Source organism: Xyrauchen texanus, chromosome 23 (genome assembly GCF_025860055.1).
Source record: "Xyrauchen texanus isolate HMW12.3.18 chromosome 23, RBS_HiC_50CHRs, whole genome shotgun sequence".
Classification (NCBI taxonomy): domain Eukaryota; kingdom Metazoa; phylum Chordata; class Actinopteri; order Cypriniformes; family Catostomidae; genus Xyrauchen; species Xyrauchen texanus.
The window spans coordinates 15,456,179-15,477,518 of record NC_068298.1 but is presented as its reverse complement, the minus strand read 5'-3'; the positions used below and the strand labels follow the sequence as shown (position 1 = coordinate 15,477,518).

Here is a 21,340-nt window from a genome sequence, read left to right as displayed (position 1 = left end):
AGTCCCCACATGCTTTAAAACATCAACCATTGTGCCTGTTCCGAAGCAAACTCCGGAATCTGGGCTTAAACACCTCGCTGTGCAGCTGGATCCTGGACTTCCTGTCAGGCAGACGTCAGGTGGTCAGAATGGGCAGCAACACCTCCTCATCACTGACCCTCAACACTGGAGCCCCGCAGGGCTGTGTTCTCAGCCCACTCCTGTATTCACTATACACACATGACTGTGTGGCAACACATGGCTCCAATGCCATCATTAAGTTTGCTGACGATACGACGGTGGTAGGTCTGATCACTGACAATGATGAAACAGCCTACAGAGAGGAGGTGCACACTCTGACACGCTGGTGTCAGGAGCACAACCTCTCCCTCAAAGTCAGTAAAACCAAGGAGCTTGTAGTGGACTTCAGGAAGAAAGACAGAGAACACAGCCCCATCACCATTAATGGAGCACCGGTGGAGAGAGTCAGCAGCTTCAAGTTCCTCGGTGTCCACATTACTGAGGAACTCACATGGTCCGTCCACACTGAGGCCGTTGTGAAGAAGGCTCACCAGCGCCTCTTCTTCCTGAGACGGCTGAGGAAGTTTGGAATGAACCACCACATCCTCACACAGTTCTACACCAGCACTGTAGAGAGCATCCTGACTGGCTGCATCACCGCCTGGTACGGCAATAGCACCGCCCACAACCGCAAAGACCTGCAAAGGGTGGTGCGAACTGCCAGAAACATCATCAGAGGTGAGCTTCCCTCCCTCCAGGACATCAGTGTGCGAAAAAAGCTCAGAGGATCATCAGAGACTCCAGTCACCTGAGTCATGGGCTGCTCTCACTGCTACCATCAGGCAGGCGGTATCGCAGCATCAGGACCCGCACAAGCCAACTACATGACAGTTTCTTCCCCCAAGCAATCAGACTTTTGAACACTTGATCTCTCACGATCAGCAATCAGCATTGCACTTTATTAATCATCATCTTGTCCCACACACTGGACTGTCAAATATATTCTCCCCAATTCAACGACTGACTGTATATATATTTTTATATACCCTTACACATTTTTTTTTTTATTGTATGTGTATTCTATATTGTGTGTATTGTTTACTGTACATTGTATATTGTGTTGTATAAGTATGTGTACATGTGTTATGTAAATTGTGTTGTGTAAATATGTTGTTTATTGTAATTGGTACTACTGCTATGTTATTCGGAACTGCACACAAGACTTTCACCTACTGTTGCACTTGTGTACACAGTAGTGTGACAATAAAGTGATTTGATTTTATTTGATTGAAGAGCACTTTTGCCAGTCCTGTCTGGTCCAGTGAAGGTGGGTTAGAGCCCATGGGCGATGTTATTGCCGGTGATGTCTGGTAAGGACCTGCCTTACAACAGGCCTACATGCCCTCAGTCCAGCCTCTCTCAGCCTATTGCAGAGAGTCTGATCAATGATGGAGGGATTGTGCATTCCTGGTTTAACTCGGGCAGTTGTTGTTGCCATCCAGTGTCTGTCCTGCAGGTGTGATATTCGGATGTACCAATCCTGTGCAGGTGTTGTTACACGTGGTCTGACACTGCGAGGATTATCAGCTGTCCTTCCTGTCTCCCTGTAGCGCTGTCTTAGGCGTCTCACAGTATGGACATTCCAATTTATTACCCTGGCCACATCTGCAGTCCTAATGCCTCCATGCAGCATGCCTAAGGCACATTCACGCAGATGAGCAGGGACCCTGGACATCTATATTTTGGTGTGTTTCAGAGTCAGTAGAAAGGTCTCTTTAGTGGCCTAATTTTTATAACTGTGACCTTAATTGCCTACCGTATGTAAGCTGTTAGTATCTTAATGACTGTTCCACAGGTGCAGGTTCATTAATTGTTTATGGTTCATTGAACAAGCATGGAAAATATTGTTTAAACCCTTTACAATAAAGATCTGTAAAGTCATTTGGATTTTTACAAAATTATCTTTAAAATATAGTGTCCTGAAAAAGGGAAATTTCTTTTTTAGCTGAGTTTAAATGTTATGTATTGACTCTGATTGCAATACATAGATGTAGGCACTACTTTGTGGCGCGTTAGAACATTACGCTCCACTATGAGTGTGTGTGTGTTAAGTCAGCGGATTGATGCATGTTTGTTCTGTGTGCGATGATGGTTCAGTAAATACAATCGTCTCAACTGTGACTGCGAGTCTGTGTTTATTAAAGGTTATGTTAAGAGAAGAAACATAACAAAACTGGCGACGAGTCTTAAGAAGAACCCGCGAAATACATCAGATTGAATAAGACCGGTGTAAAGTTTTGAATGGACTTGGTTTTGTGGACGAAAGTTTCGTCTGCTCACCCCGCAGTTCTGCCATGGACGAGCTAGCTGGAGGTGGGGACGTTTGTTCATCAAGACCAAGGTAAAAGTGATTAGATGCCAAGAAGCAAAAATGGCTGGAATATTGGGACATATGGACAGTTTTGATAGTTCGGTGGAGGACTGGACAACATATGTGGAAAGAGTTGAGCAGTACTGTCTAGCAAACGAGATACAGAATGAAAGACAAGTAGCAGTCCTACTAAGTGTTATGGGCGCGAAAACTTACAACGTACTCCGCAGCCTTGCTCCAGCTAAACCGGCAGACAAAACATTTGATGAAATAACGCGAACGCTGAAAAGTCACCTAAACCCAGCGCCATTAGTGATCGCTGAGCGTTTTAGATTTCACAAGAGAAACCAGTCAAAAAGTGAGTCCGTGTCAGAATACATCGCTGAGCTGAGGAAACTAGCCGAGCATTGCCAGTTTAGAGATGGACTTTCTGACGCTTTGAGGGACCGGTTCGTGTGCGGGCTGCACAACGAGAGCATTCAAAAACGGCTTTTGACGGAGGACAAACTTACTTTACAACGAGCAGTGGAAATTGCGGTTTCAGTGGAGACAGTAGTAAGGGATGCAACAGAACTGCAAGGTAAAAACCCAACGACATGTTCTGTATTCAAAATGCACTCCAAGCTGTGGAATACCAAAGCAAAGCCCTGCTTCAGATGCGGTAAACAGTCACATGACCCCACGGAGTTTTGGTTTAAAGATAAAGACTGCCGTCAATGTAATAAGAGGGGGCACATACAGAAAATGTGTAAATCAAAGTACAGCAACTCTAAAGAGAAAGTAAATGTAAAAAGAGGGCAGAGGCTTCACAAAGTAGCACAAACAGACTCTGACAGTTCTAGTGAGGAAGAATTGGCCTGTTTAGGGTTGTATGCGACAGAAAAGGATGACAGTGATGTGATATGGCTGACACCAAAAGTCAATGGAGTGCCATTAAAAATGGAACTAGACACAGGGTCAGCGCTGTCAATCATATCTTTCAAGGATTACAAGAAAAACTTTCCAGACACAAAACTGTCACGCACCAGAGTAAAGTTGAAAACATACACGGGTGAAAAAGTCACACCACTGGGAAAACTCAAAGTGAAAGTGAAATATAAAAACCAAACTTGCAATCTTGAGCTGTTTGTTCTGAAGGATGGAGGGGTGCCACTGTTTGGTCGCAGATGGCTAAGACAGATCAGGCTCAACTGGCATGAAATAAAGACTTTGCGTATTGCCTCCAAGCAACTCACTGACAAAAAGTTATCTGAAATACTTGACAAGCATGCACAAGTCTTTAGTGAAGGCATTGGAACCATGAAACACATCAAAGCGCGTCTTGAGCTACAAGAAGATGCAAAACCAAAGTTTCACAAAGCACGACCTGTTCCATATGCTCTACGGCCAAAAGTGGAAGCTGAACTGCAACATCTCATGGATCAACAGATATTATCCAAGGTGGACTGGTCTGAATGGGCTACACCAATTGTGCCTGTGGCTAAAAAGTCTTCAGACAAGTTGCGCATTTGTGGTGATTTCAAAGTAACTGTTAATCCTGTACTTCATGCAGATCAGTATCCACTACCTCGCATTGATGACATTTTTGCATCCTTAGCAAATGGTGAACATTTCACAAAGATTGACCTTGCACAAGCTTATCTACAAATGGAGATGGATGAAAGTTCACGCAAGTACCTCACCATTAACACCCACAAAGGTCTATACCAATACAATCGGCTTGTATTTGGCATTACTAGTGCTCCAGCAATCTGGCAACGTGCTATGGACCAGGTGCTACAAGGAATTTCAGGTACTCAATGTTACTTAGATGACATTATTGTGACAGGCTCAGACGAAAACTCACATTTGGTCAATTTGGATGCAGTTTTGACAAAACTGGAGGAATATGGGCTTAAGGCAAATAGGAAGAAATGCGAGTTCTTCAAGGAGTCCATTGAGTATTGTGGTCACAAAATATATAAACAGGGACTTCACAAAACTCAGGACAAAATTGAGGCCGTTGTGAATTCTCCACAACCGGAAAACGTAAGTCAGTTACGTTCATTTCTTGGCCTCGTTAACTATTACCATAAGTTTTTGCCAAATCTTTCAACGGTGTTGCACCCACTCAATGTGCTGTTGCATCAAAACACAAAGTGGGATTGGACTAGAGACTGTGAGCAGGCGTTTAAAAAGGCAAAGAAACTCATCATTTCAGACAAAGTGCTGACTCATTATGACCCAAAGTTGCCCTTGCGCCTAGCATGTGACGCTTCGCCTTACGGTATTGGTGCCGTTCTGTCACACAAAATCAGTGATGGCTCTGAACGCCCCATAGCTTTTGCATCATGTTCTCTGTCACCAGCAGAGCGTAATTACGCACAGATAGACAGAGAAGCTTTAAGTTTAGTGTGGGGAGTGAAAAAGTTTAACCAGTATCTATATGGCAAGCATTTCACGCGGATTACAGACCATCAGCCACTAGTTTCTATTTTCAGTCCACACAAAGGTGTTCCGGCAACGGCTGCGGCTCAGTTACAGCGTTGGGCTCTTTTTCTGGGAGCGCACACCTACACCATTGAATACAAAGGGACAAAACTACATGGAAATGCAGATGGACTGTCCCGTCTGCCTCAGTCACTGTCAGGGAAGGGCTCTGATCCTGCTTTAAACCTTCACATGTTACAAATGGAAACGCTCCCTGTGACAAGTGCACAAATAAGCAAAGAAACAAGAAACGACCCATTGCTTTCCAGAGTGTATGATTTAACTGTGAATGGTTGGACAGCACGCACAGATACAGAACTTTCGGACTATTTCACCAGAAAAGACCAACTTACCGTGTGTCAAGGATGTGTCATGTGGGGGTCACGTGTAATTGTACCTCCCAAACTGCGACCCAAAGTTCTTAACTCACTGCATGATGGACACATGGGTGTGGTGAAAATGAAAAGTCTCGCTAGAAGTTATGTATGGTGGCCTGGCCTTGACAACCAAATTGAAACTCTGGTCAAAACATGCACAGGTTGCCACCACACTCAGCGCCAACCTCAGATTGCACCCGTTCACACTTGGGAATGGCCAGTTGCCCCGTGGCAACGCCTTCATATCGACTACGCTGGACCTTTCTTGGATCACATGTTCCTTATTGTGGTCGACGCTCATTCCAAGTGGCCCGAAGTTTTCACTGTGAAGAAAGCAACTTCAACTGTAACAGTGAACCTATTACAGATGCTTTTTGCTCGCACTGGATACCCGCTACAACTTGTAAGTGACAATGGTACCCAGTTTACCAGTGAGGAGTTCCAAACTTTCCTGAAAATCAACGGGATTAAACACTTAACATCTGCTCCTCACCATCCGGCAACTAATGGACTAGCTGAGCGGTTTGTACAAACCTTTAAACAGTCCATGAAAGCAAGTAGAAAGGAGGAAGTGCCACTGCAGCAGAAAATTGCCAACTTTCTGCTGGCGTACAGAAACACTCCACACACTACTACTGGACAGTCACCGTCAATGTTGTTTATGGGAAGAAACTTGAGATCTCGCTTGGATCTAGTGAAACCGGACATTCAAAAACAGGTGTCAAACAAACAATGTTCACCCATTCAACAACAAAGAAAACTGAGATCATTTGATGTTGGACAAAAAGTACTGACAAGAGACTATCGCAGCCAGAGTGACAAATGGCAACAAGCAGAAATCTTGTCACAAACTGGACCGCTGTCATACACTGTGAGTGTGGAACCCAATGTCATCTGGTGCAGACATGTTGATCAACTTCTTGATGCTTCACCTGGAAAGGTGACTGGTCAAACTGGGACATCTGCTGTTCTACCGAATCTAGGGGACAGTACTACAACACCGGACATGACATGAGTTATTGAAATGTTGTAAAATTTTAATTGTTTTCAAATTGGATATTGGTAAATCAATATAATTTTTGTTTGATGATTATAAGTGCATCAAAGCTGGAAGGGAGGAATTGTTATGTATTGACTCTGATTGCAATACATATATGTAGGCACTACTTTGTGGCGCGTTAGAACATTACGCTCCACTATGAGTGTGTGTGTTAAGTCAGCGGATTGATGCATGTTTGTTCTGTGTGCGATGATGGTTCAGTAAATACAATCGTCTCAACTGTGACTGCGAGTCTGTGTTTATTAAAGGTTATGTTAAGAGAAGAAACATAACATTAAATATATAAAAAAATTTAATTTTTTCTTCCCTAAGCATTGGATTTGGATATGAGTGTTATTGCCATTGTTGCAAGTAATTTAAAAAGTGATTTCCTTTGTGGCTCCCAAAAACTGCACAGATGATCAGGCAGAGCCAGAGAGACATTTAATTTGAAATTTCTTATACAGTCTTCATAGTTCTGAAGACAATATCCAGCTAGCATGCACTGCTGTCAGGGCAGACAGAGATGTGATCTTGTGACTGGCACATACTGTGCCCACATTTGTACTGCACCATAAAAAACATAAATGGCACTAAGAAACAGTGGCCAAGACATTAACGTGGCAATTAGCCGCAAGGCAATTATCAGCCGTCGAGATTAAGCCGGCTGCCCCAAGGTGTTTCTTTTCATGTTTAATAGCTGTTGAGTAGTTTGATAAATTGTTAGAGTGAGTTTGTGCAATGTTGGAATTCACAGCTGCCAGATCAGTTTGAAGACTGATTCAGTGAGAAGTCAATTAATTAGAAGTTTTTTTTTTTTTTGCTTTTCATGAACCTCTTCTGACACTTTCTACAAAAAATGCAAAGGTTTAAATGTCAACGAATTAACGTGGAAGTGTGGAATTGAGAAATGTGTTGCTTGATTCCTGCCAGCAAGGTACCGAGGGGAAATTCATACGTCAACAATAACACTCATGAAAACAGACACGTGTAGATGTGTGGGGGAAAAAGCCACAATGTTTTCACTTACCGAACACACGGTCTTTGACATTTCAGAAAAATCTTCCTGCATATGGTCTTTTTGTTTTAATTGAGTATGACATGTTATGCTGTATGCAGTCTATTTATACACACTTAAGCCACAGACTGTCTTTAAATCATTGCAGTTTGACTAACAAAAGTGGTTGTGGTTTGGGTCGACAGGGAAATAATTACCCATGCACAGTGAAAGTATGAAATACAGGTAAGAGCAACACAAAAGGCATCTGAAATACATTCAGCTCTAAATGAACCAAATGGAAACAAAAGTGAATGTTTCATCAGATATTGCACATCTTTGGCATCTGTTCTCTCACACTCTAAAAGCCTTAAAGATTTTACTCACACCCACAGTTTCTCATAAACACATAAGATACTAGCTCTCTCTTTTGCTTTTCCTTGCTCTCTCGCTCTCTCTCTCTCTCTAACACTTTATCTCTCACCTGATTCATCATCAGACTTGTTCTCGTTCTCAGAGTCTGTGAGGGTCAGGGCGGAGTTCTCTCTGCTGGATAGGCCAGAACTGCAGCGGGACTTGATGCCATGGCCCCCCCACAGCTGGATGGCTCGCTCTGGGGAGATGGGGCCCTCTGGGTCGGAATCCGCATCGGAACCGGCACTTAGAGAGTAGCCGCGTTGCAGGAGGCCAAGGTCTGGGCAGTACGTGTTCTGATGAGGGGCTGGTTCACAGATGCCCAACTCAGCTAAAGTAAAGTTCTCTAAAATAATAGAGACAAAACATAATCGGTTAACAGAAAGACTAACCTAAGAGAATCCACTGAGTTTCCTTGGATGCACCCTGTGAAACGTTCATGCCATGAACAAACTACACACTGCATCTACAGAAATTACAACAAGCCAAATTAATAAAACGGAAGTTAAAACTCACTAAAAGGAATGACTGAAATAAAGTCTATCGCACTCAATGATCTCAGAACTGCATAAGTCATTTGACAGTAATTACTAATTGTGTAATTATCAGTGGTATAATATTTACTGTACTCTGTACATTTTGTAGACACAAAGCCTGTTCACACCATGTCCATTGGTGACTAAACAACTTATATAAATGATTTCCAAACTGTATTTTATTTCCAACTGTACTTCCACAAGTTCACATTAACCAAGACTAATAAATGCAGTAATATATATATATATATATATACTCACCTAAAGGATTATTAGGAACACCTGTTCAATTTCTCATTAATGCAATTATCTAATCAACCAATCACATGGCAGTTGCTTCAATGCATTTAGGGGTGTGGTCCTGGTCAAGACAATCTCCTGAACTCCAAACTGAATGTCAGAATGGGAAAGAAAGCTGATTTAAGCAATTTTGAGCGTGGCATGGTTGTTGGTGCCAGACGGGCCGGTCTGAGTATTTCACAATCTGCTCAGTTACTGGGATTTTCATGCACAACCATTTCTAGGGTTTACAAAGAATGGTGTGAAAAGGGAAAAACATCCAGTATGCGGCAGTCCTGTGGGCTGAAAATGCCTTGTTGATGCTAGAGGTCAGAGGAGAATGGGCCGATTGATTCAAGCTGATAGAAGAGCAACTTTGCCTGAAATAACCACTCGTTACAACCGAGGTATGCAGCAAAGCATTTGTGAAGCCACAACACGCACAACCTTGAGGCGGATGGGCTACAACAGCAGAAGACCCCACCGGGTACCACTCATCTCCACTACAAATAGGAAAAAGAGGCTACAATTTGCAAGAGCTCACCAAAATTGGACAGTTGAAGACTGGAAAAATGTTGCCTGGTCTGATGAGTCTTGATTTCTGTTGAGACATTCAGATGGTAGAGTCAGAATTTGGCGTAAACAGAATGAGAACATGGATCCATCATGCCTTGTTACCACTGTGCAGGCTGGTGGTGGTGGTGTAATGGTGTGGGGGATGTTTTCTTGGCACACTTTAGGCCCCTTAGTGCCAATTGGGCATCGTTTAAATGCCACGGCCTACCTGAGCATTGTTTCTGACCATGTCCATCCCTTTATGGCCACCATGTACCCATCCTCTGATGGCTACTTCCAGCAGGATAATGCACCATGTCACAAAGCTTGAATCATTTCAAATTGGTTTCTTGAACATGACAATGAGTTCACTGTACTAAAATGGCCCCCACAGTCACCAGATCTCAACCCAATAGAGCATCTTTGGGATGTGGTGGAACGGGAGCTTCGTGCCCTGGATGTGCATCCCACAAATCTCCATCAACTGCAAGATGCTATCCTATCAATATGGGCCAACATTTCTAAAGAGTGCTTTCAGCACCTTGTTGAATCAATGCCACGTAGAATTAAGGCAGTTCTGAAGGCTGAAAGGGGTCAAACACAGTATTAGTATGGTGTTCCTAATAATCCTTAAGGTGAATGTATATATATATATATATATATATATATATATATATATATATATATATATATATATGTATATATATAGATATATATAGAATTTTTAGGAAAATAATGAATTTAATCAATTTTGGAATAAGGCTGTAACATAAAATGTTGGACAGCCTTATTCCACATTTTATGTTACAGCCTTATTCCAAAATTGATTAAATTCATTATTTTCCTAAAAATTCTACAAACAATACCCCATAATGACAACGTGAAACAAGTTTGTTTGAAATCTTTGCAAATGTATTAAAAATAAAAAAGGATCACATGTACATAAATATTCACAGCCTTTGCTCAATACTTAGTTGAAGCACCCTTGGCACCAATTACAGCCTCAAGTCATTTTGAGTATGATGCTACAATCTTGGCACACCTATTTTTTGGCAGTTTATCCCATTCTTCTTTGCAGGACCTCTCATGCTCCATCAGGTTGGATTGGGAGCGTAGGTGCACAGCCATTTTCAGATCTCTCCAGAGATGATCAATTGGGTTTAAGTCTGGGCTCTGGCTGGGTCATTCAAGGACATTCACAGAGTTGTCCCGTAGCCACACCTTTGTTATCGTGGATGTGTGCTTAGGGTCTTTGTCCTGTTGGAAGATGAACCTTCACCCCAGTCTGAGGTCCAGAGCGCTCTGGAGCAGGTTTTCATCAAGGATGTCTCTGTACATTGCTGCATTCATCTTTCCCTCGATCCTGACTAGTCTCCCAGTTCCTGCCGCTAAAAAACATCCCCACACCATGATGCTGCCACCACCATGCTTCACTGTAAGTATGGTTTTGGCCAGGAAATGAGCGCTGCCTGGTTTACTCCAGACACGATGCTTGCCATTCAGCCAAAAGAGTTCAATGTTTGTTTCATCAGACCAGAAAATTTTGTTTCTCATGGTCTGAGAGTCATTCAGGGGCCTTTTGGCAAACTCCAGGTCGGCTGTCATGTGCCTTTTACCGAGGAGTGGCTTCCATCTGGCCACTCTACCATACAGGCCGGAGTGATAGAAAGCCGCAGAGATGGTTGTTCTTCTGGAAGGTTCTCCTCTCTCCACCGAAAAACACTGGAGCTCTGTCAGAGTGACCATTGGGTTCTTGGTCACCTCCCTGACTAAGGCCCTTCTCCCCTGATCGCTCAGTTTGGCCGGGCAGCAAGCAATAGGAAGAGTCCAGGTGGTTCAAATCTTCTTCCATTTACGGATGATGAAGGCTACTGTGCTCATTGGGACCTTCAATGATGCATAATTTTTTCTGTACCCTTCCCCAGATCTGTGCCTCGATACAATCCTGTCTCTGAGGTCTACAGACAATTCCTTGGACTTCATGGCTTGGTTTGTGCTCTAACATCCACTGTTAACTGTGGGACCTTATATAGACAGGTGTGTGCCTTTCCAAATCATGTCCAATCAACTGAATTTACCACAAGTGGACTCCAATCAAGTTGTAGAAACATTTCAAGGATGATCAGTGGAAACAGGATGCACCTGAGCTCAATTTTGAGTGTCATGGCAAAGGCTGTGAATACTTATGTACATGTGATTTTTTTATTTGTAATAAATTTGCAAAGATTTCAAACTAACTTCTTTCATGCTGTCATTATGGAGTATTGTGTGTAGAATTGTGAGGAAAATATAATTAATAAATTTTATAAATTTTGTAAATTAATAAATTAAATAAATTAATAAATTTTGGAATAAGGCTTTAAAATAACTAAATGTGGAAAAAGTGAAGCTGTGAATACTTTCCGGATGCACTGTGTATGTATGTATATATATATATATATATATATATATATATATATATATATATATATATATATATATTTATGTGTGTGTCACTCTGTCAGTCTGGGTTTTTGTCTGAGAGGACCGTGGCATTATTGTACCATGTCTGTCTTGTGCTTCATTGTCTGTCTTTGTCGAAGTGCTTGGTTTCGGTTGTATACCCTGCCATGCACTCTTCGGTCCATCTTGGACATCATGTCGGGAGCATGGTGTCTGGACTTCCAGTCTGGTTCGGTTTCGGTCTGTGTCGGGATCCGGACACTCGTACTTTATGTCTGTCTGTTATTGACATGGGTGCATTGCACTTATGTCATCTTGGCAACATGCACTCAATAGTTTGTCTGGCCCTCGCAAATGGGGGTGCGCCTCACGTCACGCTCGTGTTGCATTGGGTGCCTGGGTTGCAAGCTGTCTTCATGTTGTGCTGAGGTTTGGTTACTTCGGTCAAAGGTGTTGGGTGTGTGTGTGGTCAATCACTCGCACGGGTGTTCTGTCTTGCTTTGTCACCTGTTGTGTGCATCACGTGGTGTTTGCCTCACAATGTACTCTCAGATTTCGTTTAGTGTGAGAATGCGTAGCATCACTTTGTTTGGCGTTGTTACGCATTCTCTAATCTTGTTTGTCAGTTGGAATGGGTGTATATTGCTTAATGGTTTTGGCAATCTGCGCTCATACCATTTCAGGTGTTTTGTTGTTTTGTGAGAGCATGTTGCTTTGTGTTTTTCTGTATTGCCATGTGTCTCTCTGTCTTACGTCATACCCTGCCTCCTTGTTTGCTTATTATTAGTTTATTAGTCACACATACCCTGTATTTTTAACCTATTTTAGTCTCCTTGTGTATGCTGTCCAGTGCCAGTTTGTCTTGTGTATTCGGTTGGTCCTGTGTTATCCAGTCGGTCTTGTCTGTTGGTTGGTCACTGTTGCTCATGCTTATGATTATTTCCTATCCTTACATAATCCGGTCAGTCATGCAACAAGTACCGCTGCCCCAGCCTTGATTGTGATATAAACAGTTCTTCTGACCACAATTGTAGAGTGTGGTTATCTGAGTTAACATATACTTTGTCAGTTCAAACCAGTCTGGCCATTCTCTGTAGTTCTCTCTCATCAACATGGCATTTCCATCCACAGAACTGTCACTCACGTTTTTTATTGTTTTTGGCACCATTCTGAGTAAGTTCTAGAGACTGTTGTGTGTGAAAATCCCAGGAGATCAGCAGTTACAGAAATAATCAAACCAGCCTGTCTGGCACCAACAATCATCCATGCGATTATCTAATCAGCCAATTGTGTGGCAGCAGTGCAGTGCATAAATTCATGCAGATATGGGTCAGGAGCTTCAGTTAACGTTCACATCAACCATCAGACCCTGCCATGATTTTTGGTGCCAGATGAGCTGGTTTGAGCATTTCTGTTACTGCTGATTTTCTTGGGATTTTCATGCACAACAGTCTATATATTGACTCCGCATGGTGCCAAAAATAAAAAAACATCCAGTGAGGGGCAGTTATGTGGATCGAAATGCCTTGTTGATGAGAGAGGTCAACAGAGAATGGCCAGACTGTTTAAAACTGATCAATTATATGGTAACTCAGATTACCATATAATCTGAGTTACCGCTCTTTACAATTGTGTTGAGAAGAATAGCATCTCAGAATGCTATACTGGGGCAGGATATTGGGTGCCCAAGGCTCATCTATGCGCAAGGTCTGGTCTGAGCTAACACTTTTTTAATGATGGTTAAGGGAGGAATGTATCACAACACACAGTGCATTGCACCCTGCTGTTTATGGGGCTGCGTAGCCACAGACCAATCAGAGTGCCCATGATGACCCCTGTCCCCAGGCCTACAATGGGCACGCGAGGGTTGGAACTTGACCTTGGAGCAGTGGTTTCATTTTCTTTTACATCACGTGGACGGCAGTGTACTTGTGCGCCTTTAACCAGGATGCAATTTGGGCAGATGACAAGCCGGCAGAGGGAGTATGATGCCCTGGAAAATGTTCTGCTGGGAAACCCTTGGTCTGGCCATTCATGTGGACGTAAATTTAACACGTGCCACCTACCTAAACACAGTTGTAGACAAGTCATACCCCTTCATGGCAATGTTATTCCCTGATGGCAGTGGCCTCTCAACAGGATAATGTGCCCTGTCACACTGCAGCAGACATTATTCGGGAATGGTTTGAGGAACAAAATGAAGAGTTCAAGGTGAACATGGCCTCCATATCCCACAGATCTCAATCCGATTGAGCATTTGTGGTATGTGCTGGACGAACAAGTCTGATGCACAGCAGATCCACCTTGCAACTTACAAGACTTGAAGGATCTGCTACTAATGTCTTGATGCCAGAAACCAGAGGACAACTTCAGGGGTCTTGTAGAGTCCTGCACTGTTTTTTGGCGGCACGCGGAGGACCAACAACATAATAGGCAGGTGGTCATAATGTTTTGCCTCATCATTGTATATGGCACGTCATCCAAATTAACTGAATATAGACAAGCTGTGGAAAATCAATTAAAGGATAAGGCATGCGCAACCAATTTCTTCTATACAGTAATTAAATGTCAATGCATGCCCTCAAATCAGCTGATAATCAAGAAACAATTTAATTCATTAACAGCCTTTCAGACAGGAATCTTCAAAGCACCAGAGATCAATACAGCCAAAATAGAGTTGCTTTATTTCTAACTATGAAGTGGGTGGGAAAACAAAAAAACACATCTATTATAATACATAAAACGTAATAATGCAGATACTGCAGAGTGTGAGTTTTAAGGGAGCACTGGAGACATCTACAACTATTAAAATGAGCTTCGCTGGAATAAAAGAAAGCTGCTTTAACCAGTCTAAGCTGGTTTGATGCAGTGGTCTAAATTTGTCTAGCTAGCAGGATTAGAGAAGTTTTGGGCAATTGTCAGCTAGATTGATTGACAGACTGGATGTCCAGCTTAACAAGCTGAAGTCCATCTTGGTCAGGCAGCAAGACAATCTTAACCATCAAATTAAACCAAACATGCAAAGACCAACCAAGCAGCTCAGTTTGGTTTAACTTGTTTTTATTCAGCTCGGAGTACTGTACAAAGCTATAAATAACAATGGCTTGTCCTACGGTACTAGTAAAGCTACAAACACAACTAGTTATGCTATTATTGTACACTCAAAAAATATGTAAGCTTATATATTAGATAAGATTTACACATTTCAATTTCCTATCAAAATCTCATTAAACTGAATTGTGTAATGTTTAATAAAATTACATTAATAAAGCATTAAATAATATAAAATATTTATGATTTTTATTTTATTTAATTAAACATTACACAATTCCATTTTATGTAATTTTGCTATGAAACTGAAATGCGTAAATCTTAAAATAATTTTTCGAGTGTAGGTCTAGCCAGATCGTACTTTACCTGACAGGAAGTACTTCAAGACCATGGGGGAGAGATCCACATAGTCTGTGAGGGCAACAACACAAAGCACCACCTTTAATACCCAATACACTCACATCTAAGTTTACCCCTTCAACATTCATCACTGTTAATGCTGTGCACTCTTGACATGTGTTCCATCATTTGGTATGAATACTGATGTGTGATTTGTATAGGTGGAGCATTATCTTATAATCTTTTTTTTTTTTTTACAGAGAAAACCTCTGTCAAATAAGTTAAATCAATCACACATTTTCTTTCTAAAAAAAAAAAAAGAAAAAAAGAGAGATGTCTGGAATATTCTTAGAAAGTATTGCTTAAATCACTTATTCACTTTTTCCTGTTCTCGAGCTAAGAGACAGTGCCATACGCATGAGAAGACGTACATGCCTAATGTTTAGTGACCGTAGAGGTTTGCAGACTGAAAAAAATGGACCATCATTTTCCCTTATGTATACAAATTCATAGTACAGCCAGATGGAAAAATACCACGGTAAACCCAGAGAATGGGCTTCTCTTTCTCAAACTGGGAAACGTTCCCGGAGCTGGGACAAATCCAAAAAACACACTTAAAGCCTGTGGAAACCACAACTCCCAAAGGAGATGGTCTGTCATAGTAAGAGGCAGCAAAAACAAACCCAGAAGACCTACATTTTATTATAATACTTCCAAATATCATACGTTTTAGATGTTCCTCATAAGTTTCAGAAACTGGATTGTGCCCATATCCGATTCACTAATGGAATTATGCAAATCAGGCAAACACAGCCCAAAAGTTTGTTATGTGAATTTGCCCCGAAATATTTTCTTGTGTTTTGATGGGTAGTTTATGTGAAATACCTTTGGGAAGTTGAAATGTCCTGTGGTACGACTTGCTACACTCCATCTAAACCATTTTTTTCCCTCCCCTTTTTCTCCCCAATTTGGAATGCCCAATTCACCATGCGCTCTAGGTCCTCATGGTGGCATAGTGACTCGCCTCAATCCAGGTGGTGGAGGACGAATCTCAGTTGCCTCCGCGTCTGAGACCATCAATCTGCGCATCTTATCACATGGCCTATTGAGCGTATTACCACGGAGACATAGCGTGTGTGGAGGCTTCACACTATTCTCTGCGGTATCTGCGCACAACTCACCACGTGCCTCACCGGGAGCGAACCACATTATAGCAACTATGAGGAGGTTACCCATGTGAATCTACCCTCACTTGCAAACGGGCCAATTTGGTTGCTTAGGAGACCTGGTTGGAGTCACTCAACACGTATATTGCTTAATTGTCTTGGCAATCTGCACTCATAACATTCAGGTGTTTTGTTGTCTTGTGAGAGCATGTGGCTTTGTTTTGTTTCTGTATCGAGATAAGTTGGGGCCAGAGGTGCCAGTTCGAGAGAGAGAGAGAGAGAGAGACACATGGCCGCACTGTATGTGTGTGTTCGTCTTGTGTTTTATGTTGTTTTAAGTTTGTCTTTAAACTTGTTTTGACCGTTCATCTGGTTCCTGTATTCTCCTTGCCCATCCTTTACCCATTACAGATGATTACAAATTTTGAAAAACATAACAGAATTGATGACCAGCTAAAGGATCATTGATATACATTGACATGTCTGAGGCCATGGATAAGTTATGTGTCAACAACCAAATGCATTTAATTCTATATCTTCATATTGTCCTAATTTTCTCTTCAACTGCTGGATGCAGTGCTTTGACTCTTACAGCAACAGAATTTGCTCCTGCTCTCTTGTGTGTCCTTATTGCCATTTACTTAATTACAGCAAGGGTTCAGTCACATGCTTTTCATTACCTCTGATTAGCTGAAACCTTGCTCTTGTTTTGATGTCTCTAGTAAACTCCTCAGAGCCTGTGTTTTTCTGCCCGCACTTCACGCTCATGACCTCTCCTGACATTGGCTGCAGTAAGAGCTGTTATGCTCCATATTCTTTTGAACTGTACCTTTCTTTTTCCTGTTCTCCAATAGCATATTATAATGTAACATGGTATGCATTTTCTGAGATCTTTACATTGAATTCCTGAAGCTATCAATATCAAATTCATGGCATTGAGGTGCTCAGCAAAACAAACCAGATACATCTTTTTCCTAGTTCCTTTGTTGTCAAATAACATCCTAGTTTTTATACAGTAATAAACTACTGTTTTGCAAGCGTCATTGTGGCCATTGTTTGAACTGAGGGTATGGGGGGGAGGTGGGGGGGGGTTGCAAGCCTTGCTGATAAACAATAGTGACAACAGAGAAAACAATTCAACAAGACATTTAATAGTTTAAACAATAAGCTACTTTCTGCTTATAACACTACTATACACTATGCATCTCAGCCACGATCACCAATTTAAATTCTAAAAAATTAAACATTAAGCCCAACATCTTATACTTTTCTTACAACTCATTAAACTATAAAAATGACTAATTTTAATAAATATATTGAATTATTCTGTAAACTTTTGTAGGGATTCTGGGAGAGTCGTGTGTGCATCTGAATTAATTATTCAGTTTGAATGTGGTAGAGTGTTGTGCTTTAGCAGCAACCAAAAATGTTTCAACTCTCTGAATTATTTTCTACCGCGATACCTTCATCTTTCCACACATTAATATTATTGACGCATTAGAGTTGCCGAGAGCCAATACTGTGACATTGTATTTCACATATGTAAAGCGGAGTATGCAGCCATCTGTGCAGAGCTGTCTACAGATATAAAGTAATGGGTGAATGCATCTAGTGCAGTATGCTGAGCCTGGCTCTAAAGAATATATATATATATATATCTGTGTGTAAAAAAAGTTTGGGGTCACTTGACTGAAATGTTTCTCATGATCTTAAAAACCTTTTGATTTGAAGGCGTATTCTTAAATGTTTCAAATTAGTTTCGTAGACAAAATATAATTGTGCCAACAATTTCATTACAAAACTAAAATGTACCAGTTTTTGAAATGGATTGAATAATAAACTCAACGAATTTGGTTGAGAAATGTCAAGAGTACATTCCTGCAAATTCTATACAAATGGTGGCTACTTTGAAGATGTTAAAATATAAAACAGTTTTGATTTATTTTGGTCACAACACAATTCCTATACTTCCATTTCTGTTCTTTCATAGTTTTGATGACTTAAGAATTATCCTTAAATGTGAAAAATAATAATATTAAAGAATGAATTAGTGACCTTAAACTTTTGAACGGTAGTGTATATACAGTATAAACTGGCGGCCAAAAGTTTGGAATAATGTACAGTTTTTGATCTTATAGAGCATTTTACATCTTTTTGCCATTTTTGACCAAATATTGTGTTATGAAGGTAAGTGAGGACCCAAAAGCGATGTAGCAAAAACAGAGTCTTTAATGAAGCTCAGGGAATAATGTCAAACACAAAGTCTTCTCCTTGGGAGGAATACAAACAAACAGCCCGCAGAGAGGGCGACAACAAAACTGAAACAAACAGGTGCTTCCTTAGAGTTGGAGTAAGTCCACGGGTAGCTGACAGGGTAAGCGGGAAGCGATAACAGGCTGCGGGTCTCTCCCACGGTCCGACCGAAGTCGAGGGCAGATGTAGCTTACCACTCTCTCGTGGCGTCAGGTAACTGGGCACAAATATAGGAGATGGTTAGCGGTGAACAGTTAGAAGTGACGGCGGATGCCAACAGGACAGGACTCTAGGTAGAGATAAACAGGACTGTAGTTTGCTTCTAGAGAAAGTATCACAAGGAGAGAATCCGACAAAGAATGTAGCGAGAGCGAGTAGAAGAAATAGAGAGTTAATCAGAGGAAAGAGGGAACAGGTGGGTAGAGGATTAACGAGGAACTCAGGGGAGATGAGAAACAGCTGGAAGCGGAGAAAAGGAGAGGGAAAGAAACATATAACGAACAACAGAGGGCGACAGAGTAGAGGGAAAGAAAATAAGTGAGACATAACATAACAAGACAGGACAAGACATGACAGTACCCCTCCCTCAACGAACGCCTCCTGGCGCTTCCGAGGAGGAGACCTGGCGGCTACGGAGGAAATCATCGATAAGCGAACGGTCTAACACGTCCCGAGAGGGAACCCAACTTCTCTCCTCAGGTCCGTAACCCTCCCAATCAACCAGAAACTGATGACCACGACCCCGAGCGCGCATGTCTAGAATCTTGCGGACCCTGTAGATAGGGGAGCCTTCAACACGAACAGGAAAGGAAGAGGGACGAGCGGGAGCGCGAAGGGCGGGCTTGACACAGGAGACGTGGAAAACTGGGTGGACGCGGCGCAGATAGCGGGGAAGAAGAAGTCGCACCGCGACGGGACTAATAACCTGCGAGATGTGGAACGGACCAATGAAGCACGGAGTCAATTTACGAGAGACAGACTTAAGGGGAAGGTTGAGAGTGGAAAGCCCTCTGGCCGCGACAATATCTGGGGCTCTTAGTTCTACACTTGTTAGCAGCCCTCACAGTCCGGTCCCTATAACGGCAGAGAGCTGATCTAACACCCCTCCAGGTGCGCTCGCAACGTTGGACAAAAGCTTGAGCGGAAGGGACGCTGGAGTCGGCGATTTGCGACGAGAACAGTGGAGGTTGGTACCCGAGGCTGCTCTGAAAAGGAGACAGGCCGGTGGAAGACGACGAAGCGTAATTATGGGTGTATTCAGCCCAGGGAAGGTGTTCGGACCAGGACGAGGGGTTACGGAAAGAAAGGCTGCGCAAGATGCGGCCGACAGTCTGATTGGCCCGTTCGGCTTGACCGTTAGATTGAGGGTGGAAGCTGGACGAGAGACTGACGGAAGACCCAATCAAGCGACAAAACTCCTTCCAAAACTGGGACGTAAATTGCGGACCTCTATCCGAAACAATATCAGAGGGGAGGCCATGAATTCTGAAAATATTTTCGATGATTATTTGCGCCGTCTCTCTGGCGGAGGGAGCTTAGTGAGGGGGATAAAATGGGCCGCCTTAGAAAATCGATCGATGACAGTGAGAATGACTGTATTGCCCGCCGACGCAGGGAGACCGGTGATGAAATCTAAGGCGATGTGTGACCAAGGTCGAGAGAGGATGGGAAGTGGTCTGAGAAGTCTGGCCGGAGGGGAGTTCCCTGACTTGGTCTGCGCGCAAACGGAACAAGCGCCACGAAACGACGCGTGTCACGTTCCCGAGTGGGCCACCAAAAACGCTGGCGAATGGAAGCGAGCGTGCCCCGAAAGCCGGGGTGACCGGCCAACTTGGCCGAGTGAGCCCACTGAAGAACGGCCAGGCGGGTAGGGGCGGGAACAAAGAGGAGGTGTCTAGGACAGGTGCGCGGCGAGGGAGTGAGAGCGAGTGCTCGTTTGACCTGCCTCTCTATTCCCCAGACAGTTGACCCAACGATACGGGCCGTGGGGAGAATCCCCCCGGGGTCCGTGGAGACTTCGGGGGAATAGAGACATGACAAGGCATCGGGCTTGGTGTTCTTGGAACCAGGGCGGTAGGAAATAACGAAATCAAATCGGGCGAAAAACAGAGCCCAACGAGCCTGGCGCGCGTTGAGTCGTTTGGCAGAACGAATGTACTCTAGGTTCCGGTGGTCAGTCCAAACGACAAAAGGAACGGTCGCCCCCTCCAACCACTGTCGCCATTCGCCTAGAGCTAGGCGGATGGCGAGCAGCTCGCGATTACCCACGTCGTAGTTACGTTCAGACGGCGATAGGCGATGAGAAAAGTACGCGCAAGGATGAACCTTGTTGTCCGAGAGAGAGCGTTGGGAAAGGATGGCTCCTACGCCCACCTCTGACGCGTCAACCTCGACCACAAACTGTTTGGACAAATCAGGTGTAACAAGGATGGGTGCGGACGTAAAGCGGTCCTTGAGGAGATAAAAAGCCCCCTGGGCAGAGACGGACCAACTAAAGCACGATTTGACAGACGTAAGGGCAGTCAGGGGGGCGGCCACCTGACTGAAATTACGGATGAAGCGTTGATAAAAATTGGCGAAACCGAGAAAGCGCTGCAGCTCGACGCGCGACTTAGGTACGGGCCAGTCTAAAACGGCTTGGACCTTAGCAGAATCCATTCTGATACCCTCTGCAGAAATGACAGAGCCGAGAAAACTAACGGAGGTGGCATGGAAAGTGCATTTCTCAGCCTTCACGTAAAGACGGTTCTCTAAAAGGCGCTGGAGGACGCGACGCACATGCTGGACATGAATTTGGAGAGACGGAGAGAAAATCAGGATGTCGTCGAGATAAACAAACACAAAGATGTTTAGCATGTCTCTCAGGACGTCATTAATTAGTGCCTGAAAAACGGCAGGGGCGTTAACGAGGCCGAACGGAAGAACCCGATATTCAAAGTGCCCTAACGGAGTGTTAAACACAGTCTTCCACTCATCCCCCACCCTAATGCAACGAGATGGTAGGCGTTACGCAGATCCAATTTGGTGAAAAACTTAGCTCCGTGCAAGATCT

General features: G+C 43.1%; 1 protein-coding gene across 1 annotated transcript in view; it reads right to left on the bottom strand.

Moving 5' to 3' along the window:
- LOC127663296 (teneurin-2-like) overlaps nucleotides 1-21,340 on the bottom strand; it is a 291,708-nt gene that overhangs the window by 255,370 nt on the left and 14,998 nt on the right. Inside the window, exon 2 of the mRNA XM_052154811.1 lies at nucleotides 7,738-8,013. Coding sequence (XP_052010771.1) covers nucleotides 7,738-8,013 — 276 coding nt within the window. The remainder of the gene's footprint in view (nucleotides 1-7,737; nucleotides 8,014-21,340) is intronic.